This window comes from Schistocerca americana, chromosome 1 (assembly GCF_021461395.2).
Source record: "Schistocerca americana isolate TAMUIC-IGC-003095 chromosome 1, iqSchAmer2.1, whole genome shotgun sequence".
NCBI lineage: Eukaryota > Metazoa > Arthropoda > Insecta > Orthoptera > Acrididae > Schistocerca > Schistocerca americana.
In genome coordinates this window covers 465,304,848-465,319,901 of record NC_060119.1, presented here as the reverse complement: position 1 = coordinate 465,319,901, position 15,054 = coordinate 465,304,848, and the positions used below count along the sequence as shown (strand labels likewise).

The 15,054-nt window shown below is 39.3% G+C and overlaps 1 protein-coding gene across 4 annotated transcripts in view; it reads left to right on the top strand.

Annotated features, from left to right (window-relative positions):
- Positions 1 to 15,054, top strand: part of LOC124603490 (AP-1 complex subunit gamma-1) — a 184,668-nt gene that overhangs the window by 97,784 nt on the left and 71,830 nt on the right. For 3 of the 4 annotated variants that reach the window (XM_047136399.1, XM_047136402.1, XM_047136401.1), the window contains one exon: positions 14,919 to 14,936. The exons of the other annotated variant lie outside the window; for it this stretch is intronic. In XM_047136399.1, coding sequence (XP_046992355.1) covers positions 14,919 to 14,936 — 18 coding nt within the window. The remainder of the gene's footprint in view (positions 1 to 14,918; positions 14,937 to 15,054) is intronic. 4 annotated transcript variants of the gene reach the window in all.

The window sequence follows — 15,054 nt, the reverse complement described above, 5'->3', positions numbered from 1 at the left end:
GCAAATGAAAGCTGATGAAGAACGGATTTTTGAAAGGGATGGGAGGGAACATTCTTCAGGGTGACAAGACGCTTATCAAGGGAAAGAGTGGAGTTTGCCTGAATCAGTTGTAGTCTGGTAGTGAACAAATACTCGACAATAGTTTACTTTTCTACATGAGACAAATTAATTGTGACATAAATATCTTCATGGCATAATAAATTAAACACTAGCTGTAGCAATGGTGCTAGAGCAGTTACGGCTCCATAGCATTGTTAATTTTTGAAATGGGAAATGATGAAGTGCACAGTTTGCCTGAAGTGGTATAATTCAGCACATGGTACTGACGGGGCAACTCGCTCCCATCAGTTTGCTTATATTATCAGTGCTGTAAGAAAAAGTTTTACCACTCTGTGTCAGGCATAATTAGTAATTGGAAAATATCTGGCAATGCCAAGATCATGATATGCAAATATTATTCACCAGCTTTGACGTATGGCTCAAAATGTTGGACCTGGACAAAGAAATATCTGAGATGAATGCACGTGACAGAAATGCACTTTTTACAAGGGGTTGTGGGAAAGATGACAAGGGGTATGATAAGAACTGAAACAAGACGAAACATGCTTCAGATCAACCCCCCATAGAAAACTAGTGATAGAAATGAGCTGAAATGGTTGGGCCTTGTTAAGAGAATGGGAAATGAAAGGCCAAAAACTCTAGATTGGATAGAATTTGATAAAGCCAGATTATAGGACCACGGACAAAATGGAGAGACTAGGTGAAGGATAATGTGAATCGAAGAGGACTATAGTGGGAGGAAATGCTGAACAATAGACTATGCGACAAAAGAGAACATTGGAAGAGGCTGGTGGGAATGATCTGCATAAGCAGAAATGTTTCAAGGAGAAGAAGATAATGGATGCAAATCACAATCATGAAAAGTAGAACTATGGATTCACAGTTCACAGTTGGTTCACACAGACAATAGGATGGAAATTTTCAGCCAATGTTGGTTCACAGTTCAGAGGCCTCAAACAACTGTGCAGCAGGAAGGAAACTCGTTGTTGAAGAAGCAGGTGTTTCTAGGTGCTATCAGATGTTTGTAGGCACTATCAAGTGAAGAATAAACTGAAGAACTTCCTTTATACAAGCCACGGTTTCAGGGACCAAAGTAAGGAAGGTTTCATTGACTAAAGCAGCAGATTCTCCGGTATGTGTGGAGGAACACAATGATGGCTTCCTGACTTCTCAAGATATTGTCCAAAGGAAGGCACTGGTGATAAAAAGGAATTTTCCAACTGATTGTATTGCACAATTCAGCGTGTATCAGTGCCATATAGTCAATCCAAGAAAACAGTTTGACTATTTGCTAGGCCATTTGGGTAACACCAATCAGGCATCTGTTTATTGTGATAGGTCATCAAATGTTACTGTCAACATGAAGGGCGTTAAATATTCCTCTAAGAAATGCTGGCACAGAAAAGATCAGACTAACACTAATGTTGGCCCATTTGCAAATGGAAGGAAGCTGCCCCCATATGTGATTCTCTGCAGGAAAACAAAACCAAAAGAGAAACTGCTTGCGGGACTTATTTTTAGATGCAGAGGAAAGGGGTGTATGGCAAAGCTTTATTGTGACTGACTTCTTCAAGGAGACCATGCTCTCATTGTTGGAGGGGTTAAAAGAAACCTTCAACATCTCATCTGGATTAATGGTTCCTTACTGCCGTAAGCAAAATTTCAAATGCATCTGTAATCTAAGGATTCAAAAAATGCTGTATATCCAATGCTGTGGATGGCTCAGAAGATGATGTAGTACCATATTTTACGGACTATAAGTTACACCTTAATTTTTAAGCAGTTTTTAAAAAAAATAACATTTTATCTTTTTTATTGTTAGATTGTAAAAAAAAATTTTTTGTTTATAAAACCGAACTGACCTTTAAATCCCTAAAAATTGTCATCTGAATTTTCTTCTTCTTCCTCCTCCTCCTCCTCCTTATCATCATCATCATCATCATCATCATCATCATCCTCTTCGTATATAAGATTTTTGCCATCGAGAGCGTTACTAATGCCGCACTTTTTGAAAAAATTAACAATAATGTCTTCTCTCACTCTCGACCATGACTGCTTTATCCACTGACAGACTTGTTTGATTGTAGGTCATTTTAAAGCTCCCTTCAGCATGAATTTATGTTGGTTTTCATCCATTTGTCCCATTTCTCTCTCATTTACACTTTGTGGTTTATTTATTGAGACATTAAGAGGTTGCAGTTGTGAAGCAAGTCCTCCTGGAATAAGAGCAAGCTCTGTATTTCTCAGTTTCTGTTTCACAGAAGTTTCCAAGTGGCTATTAAACTGATCTAGCTCAAGAAGAGAATGCTTCTTCAATAAAGCACCTTTCCTTCTCTTCCACACTCAGTTAATCCATAATTTCATACGATCCTCGTCCATCCAACCCTTGTCATGTATGTGAGCAACACCTCCTGCCGGTATTTCAGAAGATTTTGCCATTGTTTTGCACCTGAAAATGATGATTGGATTCAGTTTAGTTCCAATAGCACAACATGAAAGGATAACAGTGTAGTGCGTTTTTTCATGTCCACTTGTTTTTGTAGTTGCAGTTTTAGCACCTTCTATGGCAACAGTTGTGTTACTCGGCACATCAAATATCAGAAGAGATTCGCTATTTGGCTTACTTCCGCACTGGTTTTCTTTCGATGTTGAATAAGAAAGTAGTGGAAAGATAATATTTTCTCTTCATACTCCCGTGGCATTTTATGACGTATTTTGGTTTTCATTCACGTGCTAAGTCCACAATGCTTAATAAACCTGTAGCACCAACCATCGCCACCCTTAAAGTTTGTTAATTCCACTGTAGTGCTAGCTTACAACCATGTATTTGAATCATTTTTGCATTAATTCCAGTGCCATTTTAAGGGTGTCCTTGAATCCATTTTGATATGTTGTCTTGTGTTTTGGCCATTTTGCATTCAATCCTCTATTGGCACGTTTAGCGTTCCTCATTTTTTTCAGTTCATCTAGGCTGCCAATTGTGAGTGGTTTTTTATGTTGGTGGAGGGCTAAAATATAGCTCAGTGGCTCTGTTTCCATGTTCTGCGTACTGTTATGCTATTACTTTAAATAACATGCATCACATGAATACCTTTTTTTTTTTTCCTATCATGAAACTAACTACCACAGGGTGTATACGCCCTGAGACAATCTGGAAAAACCCAGGAATATTTTTGAATTCTAGGAATTTTTCATTGTTTTAGTTTTCAGATAAATTTTTCTAATCTTGACTGTTGAGAACTGATACTCTTACAAAGGATTTGACTGTATCACACCACTGCAGAACAATACTGCACGTCAAAGCCTTTAGGACGTAGACTATGCAATACTTCATAACAACAAACTGCTTCCATTGAGCGTGACGTCACAACTTTTCACATTAGGTTTGTTTGAACAGTTGCCAGCGGGGTCTTGCACATCCACAATTGAGTCATGTATGAGCAGTACCTTCTCCCACTTCTGGCTTCTTGACTTGTGGCTGTTAGCTGTATGAGCAATAGCAACAAGCAACCAGATGCTACCCGGAAAATTTCTTCTGGCGCCGCCGACATGTCAGATTCGCACATGCGCAGAGCAGTCTGAGTTGTAGTGGGGGTGGGGAGGGGGATTAGTTTCCATGTGACCTGTTTTTAGTTTTAGTGATTTTGGTGTTTCCTCTTCATTTACAGTTCTCACGTCAAATGAAAACAAAATCGAATTCTGTGACTGGGAGCTATCAGATAAATTAAAATACATTCACATAATTACCAAAGGCAAAATATGTTTTCAGTTTCAGTTTTCTGATTTTATTTTAGTTCTACGTTTTTGGCAGTCACACGATGTCTTTCATTAATCTTTTCTGTAGACACAATTATTTATTTGGGAATGAAGTGTTTCATTCTCCACCATTGGCTAGTTTCAACTGCTTGCTGAATTTCAAATGCACGTTTTCATCATCTGCCATGTATGCCGTTATGACACAATAAAAGGACCAAACTGGTACTCTAAGAAAATTTGCATCCTGAAAACCACTCTGAAAAGCTCAATATCATGTTGAGGCGTACATCTTTGTGAATTTGGACATTACGAATGTGCACTTTAAGCTGAATTAGACATTTTAGTATGATTTACAAAATTCCTATGTTCTCGGAGTATCATCTGATGTCCTGTTTCGTTTATGACATAGTGTAAGGTCTCTTAATGCTATGTAAGATCTCTTAATGCTATATATGTGCTTCCTATGTCGTCACAGTTGTGCAGCACAGTAATACCTGTTTTTTGGTGCTCACTGACAACTGCTGAAATGAATTCTAACAGGTTCTGGGAAAATATCGTGAATGTTATTTTGGAAAGCATTACTTTCAAAGTAAATTTCATTTTATGCAAGATGAATTATATTATGTGCAAGAAGGTCCTTTGAATTTCTTAAATCACAGAGCGTTTGACTCTCATTTAAAACTTAACACTTTGAAGCCTGGAAACTTAGAAGAAAAGCCCATGAACTTAGAAGAATCTCAAGCCCAGAAGACCAGACATTTACGTCATTATTTACAATATTACAGGCACATTAGCATAATGTATCTTAAAGATTAACACACGCAAAAAAGACCAATATTATATGTGAAAGATTAGCTTTTTTTTTTATAACTGCACTACATATATTAATTTAAACTATTAAGTTTTCCTATTTGTGTGTCCGCACTTCGAAACAGTGATGCTGCTGTTGGCTAAATACATCACGTGTCCTATTCCCTGAAGATCTGCTATCATTGCCTGGTGCGATCATGTGACATGAGCTATGGCTGGCTTACAAAAGCGCATCACAATATTTGATTGCAATGCTTCGGAAACTAACATGCTGTGTTCGGTTGAACTCAAATATGTACTTTCGTAATACGAAAATATCCAGCATAGGTGTTGCTGCACATCGAAGATCTTTCCAAAACATGTAGCTCAAAGGATTTAAAAGTTTTACAGTTCTGAGGGAAAGTTAACTGTCACTTAAAAATGGAAAAAGCATATTTTCACTCAGGAGAAAGTGTATTTTTAACCAGGAAATCCGAGAAAATCTGGGAATCTTTTTTCCTTGTCCACGCATACACCCTGTACCAGCAAAAATATTGTACTGTTACTGATAACACAAATCAATTTCAATTAAAGTTCACTGGCTCTGTAAACTGGAGTGACAAATCATAGGCTAGGGGCAAGAAGGAGACAATGTCAGCCAGCTTGTGAATCCCGCAACTCATGTTCATCTCATCGGTGCGCTGCTGCTGCCAGTTGAATCCAGTCTTGCCAGATAGAGAGAGGTTTGCTGCTGCATCGAATATATGATCATTTTTAAGACTAGTGCAAATTTTAAATCAAACACAGGAAGTTTTGTATTAATTTTTAGTATGAGATGCACCTGAATTTTGGAGGCCCTTTTGTGAAGGGAAAAATACATCTTATACTCCATGAAATAAAGTATACGAGGTCTGTTCAAAAAATTCTTGAACTTTGTCCACAAAATCTTTCTGTGCTTACCTTTTACTTATTGTGCATAGTCTCCTCAGAAATACTTTCCTCCACAATTGATACACTGCTCACAACGCTATTTCCAGTTCCAGAAGCAGTCTCGCCCTGCCGGGTTGCGCGAAGCGTCATCTTAGAATTTTCTTTCATCTCATCTATCACTGCAAATCTTTGTCCCAACAGAGTTTTCAACTTCGGAAATAAAAAAAAGTCCGCAGGGGCCAGGACTGAAGAGTATGGAGTGTGAGGCAGCACAGTGCTTTGGTTTTTTGTGCAATTGTCATGCACCAACAGGGATGAATGTGCGGGTGCATTATCATGATGAGAGAACCATGAATTGTCTCATTACATTTCAAGCTGTTTACATTTTCTTGCAGGCATCACAATACGTTCGAATAGCACAGTCGATTAATAGTTCGTCCCTGTGACACAAAGTCAAAGTCAAAGAAAACTATCAGCAAGGCTTTGACGTTTGTTCTGACCTGACAGGCTTTTTTTTTGGTCTTGGAGAACCTTTCCCACCCCATTGTGAAGATCGAACCTTGGTCCGAATATCGTAGCCGTAGACCCACGTCTTGTCACCAGTTACAATTCCCTTAAGGAACATCTTGTTCTCATTTGTGCAGTCCAAAAGCTCTTCACAGATTGTGAGGCACACGTCTTTCTGGTCTTGACTCATGAGGCATGGAATGAAATTTCAGGCAACACAATGCATTCCAAGATGCTGTGTCATGATTGTCCACATTCTGGTAATCCAATTGAAATGTTACATTCTTCTGTAGTCTCTCAGTCAGTCAGTCTTTGATTGGCATGCACAATTTCATTGACGTACCTGACATGAGCGTCATTGGTATACATTGAAGGGCATCCTGAACGAGAGTGATCCTTAGCTTCTGTTTGGTCATCTTTAAACCATGTGAACCATTCGTAATACCAAGTACAGCTTAAGCTTAGGCTTCCTGCATCACTTGGTGTGTATCTGTAAAGGTTTCTTGAGTTTCACACAAAATTTAATGCAAATGCGTCACTCCTCAAAGTCTGCCATCTTGAAGTTAATGAACTGTGTGACACAACATTCTACTCAGTACTGCACTGAACAATAATTAAAAGACGTACAACAATGAAACTTTGATACTTGCACATTAAACAAAGGCATATGCAGGGATGACAACCAGATTTCACTCCAACGTACCATTGGCGCAAAATTACGAATATTCCGGGATTTTTTGAACAGACCTCATTACAGTATTGCTGGGAAAGATGATTGGGGGGGGGGGGGGATGATGATGATGATGATAATAATTAAAAAAATAGTGATACCACAGACTATTGGCTTAGATAGTAAGCAAACAAGGTTGTGAACATGAACTCCCAGTTCATTTCATTTCTCCTTGTATTACCAGAATTTGGACAATCAAATAAATGTCATACCTTTAAAACAAGTACGTGGAGGAGTTGGAAAATAAGTTTCCCCTGTCAACTGTGGTCAGAGTTGTGTGTGAAAGGAAAAAAAGAGAATCAGACATTAAAGATAAGACATATCTTTATTTTTCTACAAAATTTCCAAGTACATTGAGACATTTGTTGTACTGCTTTATAAGCGTCAAAAAACCTTCCAGGAAAAAATCAGGGTGTTGCATATGGAAGAAGCATTGAACGGCTTGTTTGACGTCAGCATTGCTGCCAAAGCACCTTCCGATGAGAGTCTTCTTCAAAGCAGGAAACAGATGGAAGTCGCTTGGTACAAGATCTGGACTGTAAGGCGTATGGTGTAGGCGCTGCCAACCAAGAGTTACAATATGGTTTTGCGTTCTCTTCACCATGTGTGGTCTCGCATTGTCATGCAACAGCAGAACGCCAGATCTGAGAAGGCCAGACCGCTTTTTCTGAATCACCTCTTTTAATTTCGACAGAGTGGCACAGTACCGTGCAGCATTGATGGTTGCATCCTCCAGAAAGTCCAGCAGCAAAACTCCTTTGGCTTCCCATAAAACGGAGAGTCGCACTTTACCTGCAGGCAGAGTGCTTTTGAACTTCTTTCGGACAGGTGATGATGGGTGTTTCCACTCCATTGATGCGGCCTTCGTTTCAATAGTGGACCCACGTTTCATCCCCCGTCACAATCCGAAACAGAAGGTCATTGCTAGATTCATGGTAATGCACAATCTGTTCCAGGCTGAACGCCATGCTTTGTTCCATGTGTGCCTGGGTCAGTTGGTGGGGCACCCATCGTGCTGACACCTTCCTGTATCAAAGAATGTCGTGGATGATCTTGTGAGGTCGCTCATGTCCGATTCCAAGTTCTGCCGCTACTCCATCGATGGTGATATGCCGGTTCGCTTTAATCATGTCAGCCAACTTCCTGACATTTGCATCTGTAGTGGCCGTGCGCGTCCGTCCAAGTCCTGCATTTGCTGACATCCATCACTCAACTGCTGGCACCATTGCCGCACCATTTGCCTCGACATCACACCTGACCCATACACCTCAACAAGGCGGTTATGAATTTATGTGCCTGATACTCCACGTGCCCATTCATAGCGCATAACAGCTCTCACTTCCGCCTTTGACCCCAAGTCCAAAACACACCTTCTCTCCATAGCTCCGGGAAAAGACTGAGCCGCTGGCCTCCGCTTTGCGCAGGCATTGCAACAGCGCCATCTGCTTGATCGCTGTCAACCTCTATCCCAATGGTGTATCGGTGTCTTGCATGTGCGCGTTCACCTGCTGTGTCGTCTTTCACCCATATTGCACAACTCTGCCCACAGTTGACAGGGGATACTTATTTCCCAACTCCCCCTCATAAAATGCCAACTTTTCACAGCAGCTCTTTAGAAACTTTGTATTAATAACCATCTATAATTTTGAGTAGTCACAATTTTTTATAAATACAAATTTCTCAAGTAGCCTCTTAAAAAGTATGTGTGTGTGTGTGTGTGTGTGTGTGTGTGTGTGTGTGTGTGTGTGTGTGTGTGTGCACGTGCACATGTGCATATTTGGTGGGGAGGAGGGGGCAATTGGTTTTTCGTCTTATATTTATGGTCATCTTTTAAGTCAGGTAAATACTGGAAGACGTAGTTAAGAATATTGTAACAAATATAAGGATAGGAAAGACAATTCCCCTAAACTGAAACGATACTGTAATTTCTTTGGCTTTCAGAACTGGGCATATGTCCATCTCCTTAATATAAAAAATATTTACAAAAATTCTTACCAGAAATGCAGAAACAGCATTATATTTTGATCAGGTTAATCTGGTAGAGAGATGAGATGGCTTTAGAAATAAGTATTACCCAATGAAATACTTGCAAAATGTAAACAAAATGACAGAAGTGAACAAAATGATAGAACAGAACAAAGAGCATGAATTGCCTGTTTTTTGGGACTTAAATAACAAGAGTGCTTTTGACATGACACTGTCTTGCAGATGAAAACTATGTACTTGATTGGGACTTCAACCTAAGTCCTTGCCTTTTGCAGATAATACTCGTACTGAATGAGCTGTCCACCTGTGACTCACAGCTTGTCCTCAGGCTTGACTTTCACCAGTGGCTCTTTCTCACTTTAATTCTGGAGGTTTTGACAGTTTCAAGAAAATGTGCTCTAGTAATCCTTGAGAAACAAGGAAATGTTTCAACTTGAGTTACTGTTCATAAAAATACCTATGTCAATGCTGCAGGTTCCATTACACTTCATTAGGATACTGAGAAATTCAGAATTAGAAGGGCAGTTGGGCAAGGAGATTATGCTACATCCTTATACTGGAAAAACAAGAAGGAACACATGTAATAGGGATGTAGTTGAACTATCTTCTTGTATGAACGTGTGGTGTCTGTTCTTGTGATCACTCTGAAAGAACAGTCACCATTGTCCATAAGATAAGACACCATGCGGAATCTGCAGCAGTGATACATTATACGTAAATTGAATGTGAATGGCAGGAGATAGAGAAGGAAAGGGATTACTAATGTCAGATGCTTAGAGACATTTCGTGGAATCAGCGGACACAAGGGGAAATGTGGACCCATCTGGGATTCGAACCTGGGATCTCCTGCTTACTAGGCAGGTGTATTACCCACTGGCCAACTGGCACACAGTGTTTGCAAACTGCATGGACTATCTTGGTATGCCTCACAACAGACGACTGACCCATGCTCCCACTGAGCACCACCTGCCCACAGTCCCTGTCCATTCCCTCCATGCTTGCTACTCTGAGATTCTTGCAGCAGGTCAGACATACTTATGCATCTGCAATGAAGAGGGTGGATCCGTTGCCCATTTAGGCAAATTATATCTGTCAGTGTATGGTGCCGGCTGTTTCGGACATGTCGAAAAGAACAGACACAATGCAGAATCTGCAGCTGTGATACATTATATGTAAATTGAAGGTGGAGGGGGGGGGGGGGGGGGGGAGGAAAGGAAAGAGAAGGGATTACTAATGTCAGCTGCATGTCGGACATGTTTGAAAGAACAGACACCAAGCATTCATTTAATTTATTTGGCTAGATGGGCAGTGGATCCACTGTCTTCAGTGCGGATGCTCAAGTACATCCTACCTCCTGCGGGAATTTTCGAGTAGTGAGCATGAAGGAAATGGACAGGGACTGTGGATAGGTAGTGCTCGTTGGGAGTGTGGGTTGGTTGTCAGGTATAATAGATAGTCTACAGAGTTGCAATAGCTGTGTGTCCATGACGCAGTAGTTAATTCACCTGCCTAGTAAACAGGAGAACCCGGGTTTGAATCCCCATCTGGCCCACATTTTCACCCATTTCTGCTGATTCCATGCAATGTCCCAATGCAGCTTGATTACATGCAATGTCCCAATGCAGCTGACATCAGCAATCCTTTCTCTTTCCTTTCTTTCCTCCTCCCCTCCACCTTCAATTCACATATAATGAACCGTCTTCATTTTGCTGATGATATTGTACTGTTTACCATTAGTACAGATTGACTTCAGCAAAAGAGTAATAGAACAAGTTGGAAATTAATCATGCAAATAAATTATAATAAGACAAAAATAATATATAATGAACACATTCATAATAGACTGGAACAAATTAACACTGAAGTGTCAGAACTAATAATAGTAGAGTTTCACTCTTACGGGAAGTTGAAGATGATCTCTTGATGAATAGCAAAAGAAACAAACAGAAGAGTAAAAATGGTGATGAGTGCTTTTAGTAAACTAAATAGGATTTACAATCAGTGCATATTGGTATTCTTGATTTATAGCAGAGATGCATATTGGGAATGTACTAGGAGAGACAGAAAAATAAGCAAATTGAATAGGGAATAGGCTTGAGTGGAATATTATCAAGTCTAGAGGTGGTCTCATTTATAAACCCATGAGGACGACTACTGTGATGATGATGATGATGATGATGATGAAGAAGCATTTCCATTCATTCATGGTGTTAAGTATCACAATTCAAGCAAAGTTTGGGCTTTTGTACTTACAGATGTGACGAGGGAATTATTTTGGTTTATAAAAAAAAAATTAGTTTTTTTAATCTTTGCAGTTGCTTCCTTTCTTACATGTAATGCTACTTTTGCATGATCTCATGTTGTTTCCCCATTTTCATGTTTAGATCCAGCATTAGAGATAATAGAATTCCAAAACTGTCTTATCTTTCTAACTGTTGCTGTAGTTTAATAGACACAGTCATTTCTTGCCATGATTATGCAAACTGCTACACAGTGAATCATTGTGATCTGTATCTGCCTTTATAACTGGTTTTATTTTCTAGCTTATAAATTCAATAACTTTGTTAGAATCATGTATGTCAGTTTTTGTGTGTGGGATATTAAAAATGGACCAATACATCAAAGGGAATCCAGGAAAGTGTTATCTTAAAGCAGAGCTAAGAGAATTCATTTGAACAAATGTGCATGTTCTGTATTCTTGTCCATTTCATGGATCCACATTTAGCACCATCCAATCTAATGTATAGGGAAAAAGAATGAAAGCTCTACTGTTCTGGCCTCACCAGTCCAGTCCTGACCAATCAACTGTATGTCATCTTCAACCAAAGATTTCATTTTGATGCATTATGGAGAGGTGTGCAGTTAGCACACTGCTCTTCTGACCATTGTTGGCTTTACAGACATTGAAGCGGGTGTTCCAGAAAGATTAATTCGATTTCACAAGACTATATCTACTACACGAATGAAGATAAAAACTTTGGATAACTTTTAAGTTACATATAGGACTGCAAAGTTTTTATTTTCAAAAAATGTTTCAATTTTACAAAGATATATCTACTAAACACATGTCCGTAAGACCAGGGGTACTTTTACTATTGCACTTTGGACCCTTGTTTTCATTTACGTTTCACAAATGTTCAGTTTGTCCTCCACTGGATGTGAGACAAACATCCAGATGATTGTCAGACTTGTCCCATCCTTTTGTGATTGTGTTGTGAAACAAAATTTTTACCTTCCATCTGTACGCCAAGAATAAATCAGCAAAACTTTACACATTATTGTTGTCTATCACCGTTATCAATGGGTAACTCTCTGCTTGTACTACAAGGAGAATTCTGTAGACTGTTTGCAAAGCTCTGTTGAATGCACTCCGCAGCCTCTTGAATAAGCACATGGGAACAACTGTTGGATTTCTCTTTAGATGAACCTGGTGCTGTCGTCAAGTGCTTTGAGGTGTAGGAGCTGCAGTGCCATACTTTCAAAGAAAATCGCACCACAAAGTAATCACTGAGTTTTACCTATTGAAATGGAGACCTCGAAGCATATCATCAACTCAATGCACATTGGGTAATAAACAAGCGAGCCAGCCAGCTGCATTAGGGAGACCCTCGCTAGCAACCAAATGAACTGGAAAGCTACAAGTCGCACCAATATAAACTTTTGGTTTCAATGCTCACATTGAAGTTTTTCACTAGTTCCTGTCTTCGTTCATATAGAAAATGTAGTCTTATGAAACTGGATAAATTGTTTGGAAAGATCATGTATTACTGCAAGTGTGCACACTAGAAGACAGGCTTCATTTTACATCTTATCTAGTAGCTTCTTCGTGACATGCACATGCAGCAGCATATCATGGTGATTAAGGAGTCCCATGCAGAACTCAGTTTATAGTTTCCATTTTTATTTACAAAGTGACAGTAAAGTCCAACGTAGAATGTTTTCTTCATTGTCTTGTCACAGAAATGAAATTAATTGGTTATATCTAGGGTTAATTATGGGACTGCTATTTGATATTTTCTCTAAGAAGACCTTTTTCTAATGTGATCATAAGATTTAATGTGTTGAACAATAAAGTGAAGATACCATATTTGATATGTTGTAAAATAATTAGGGAGTTGTAACTTAGATTAAAGCTATATGGGAAATGCAGGGGCCCAGTCACTTGCCATTCATGGGCAGTGCAGTTTATAAGCAGCTGCTTGTACACAAGGCTGCCAGATATGTTTCTGTTGTTTTGGAAGGTCTGACAAATTGAACGGTATGACTTAGAAGAGTTCACTTTCCAGGTGATGGGAAGAATTCCGGTTCAGCCACACTCAACTTCCATTTGAGAGTACAGTGATTGAAATTTGCACATAGCAATCACGATTTAGGTTTTTGTTGTTTATCTAATTTGCTTAAGATAAATATCAGGATAATACATTTGAGAGAGGCATAGTCAGCTTCCTTCCCTATTCTCCCCCAATCTGAAACTGTTCGTCTCCAATGACTTCCTCATCAAGGAGAAGTTGAATCATTATCTTCCTTCCTTCTTACAATTGAGTGGGTAATAATAGATGGCCTACACAAACGTGTTATTATTAAAATAAATGCATTATCTCCCTTCCCCCTCCCCCCCCCCCCCCCCCACACACACACACAAAAAAAAGGTCTCCTGAAAATCTATGTATTTGAATGGGATTAAAGTATTAGGTGGATATGTTAACTAACAACCATGGTGTGAGGTACAGATTCAGACTTCAGTAGAATATTGGTAGATATGTTATGGCCACATAGCAAATAGAGTGGGTCAACAAAGGGTGTCAAAAGGTTATTTGTAGGCTACAGTATTCTTGACAGAGTTATTCGAAGGTGATAATGAGAAGACGGTAAATTTAATAACTTCTTGAGAAGATATTTTGAGTACTTTTCCATTCATTAGAGGGTGAGGGTTTTGATGTTTCATCTGAGGTGTAGGAAATTGGAATTGAGTGATACAAATATCTTGTAAAGGGAGGAAATATAGTTGAGGAATGATGTTGCAGTGAAAATCTGTTGGTGTGGGACTAGATAAATGTTTTTGTTTTCAGTTTCAGAAATAGAACTGCAAAAATGTGGTAAGTGCGCAGAAAGGCATGGTGATCTGTAGAGAAACTTCTCTTTCAACTTTAAAAGATATTTTTCATTGTTAAGGGGTCTTTCATAAAATGCAGGTTGATATATATCGCTGCCTTACTTCCATATCTACCCACGACAGTGGCCCAAATATTAGCCCTTCCTCTCCTAGGCTCTCTCCCTCCCTCCCTCCCTCCCTCCCCCCCTCCACCCTCTCCCCCCCCCCCCCCCCCCCTCCCCCATGTGTAGACAGGGTGTCCAGGAATGGTTTGTTGCTACATTTAAATGAGGCATTTCATTTCCTTTGTCCCTTTTCCACTTCTGCATTGCCAATTGAAGTGACATTCCTCTCTGTGGCCAAGGCATCATGTTATATGGTATTGGTTTGTCATTAGAGCTAAATGTGTAGTATCCACAGACCAATAGAATTTTGTTTTACAGCCTCAGAATGGATGTTCCAGCTCTTTTACTATAGGTTGGTTTGCCCTTTTCCTCTAATAGTCATGCTGTAAATGATAATAATAAATGATAGTAACTGAGAACAATGTGCAGAAAAACTAGGTTATCATATAAATTTAGAATTTTCTTAATTTTTGGTTTCTACCTTATGCAAACAAGTGTTTTGTCTCAATTTGACATGGAGAAGTTCCTCAGAAATAAATTTGAATTTTTTGGTAATCTCTTGGAGGATTTTCCTTAGTACTCTTTTGGGTCTTAAAATCCATCAGCCTTCTGGTCACAAGTTATTGTAAGATATGCTGTTTCATAAACATTCATAAATTATTCTGTGGATACTGCACTAGACTTCCAGTGATGGTTACAGTTTTGATTCTTCAGTTAGTAGCCATGAATTTCAACTGTCAGTAACAGAACAAAGTTAATTTTGGTATTAGTGCATGTTTGCTACTAAGTTGATTGTAATTCCTATTTATCAGTTTCTTTCAGTACCGGCCTTTTGTTTGAAAGAATAACCAACTAGATTGTGTTTTATTCCTTGTTTATTTAAGTTGTTTAGTGAGCAGCAGAGAAGCTAATGTGCATTTTCTCTCCTTCTTTTGGTGTTTAGGAGACCAGCCACAGTGAGGTAAAAAGAATGGTTAATTCGTTTTCTTTCTTTACTTGCGGCTTACCACTTACACTGCTGCACGCATTTCGCTGCCACTCTGTGAGATGGACTGCTTCATGATGTAGAGGGTTCTGCC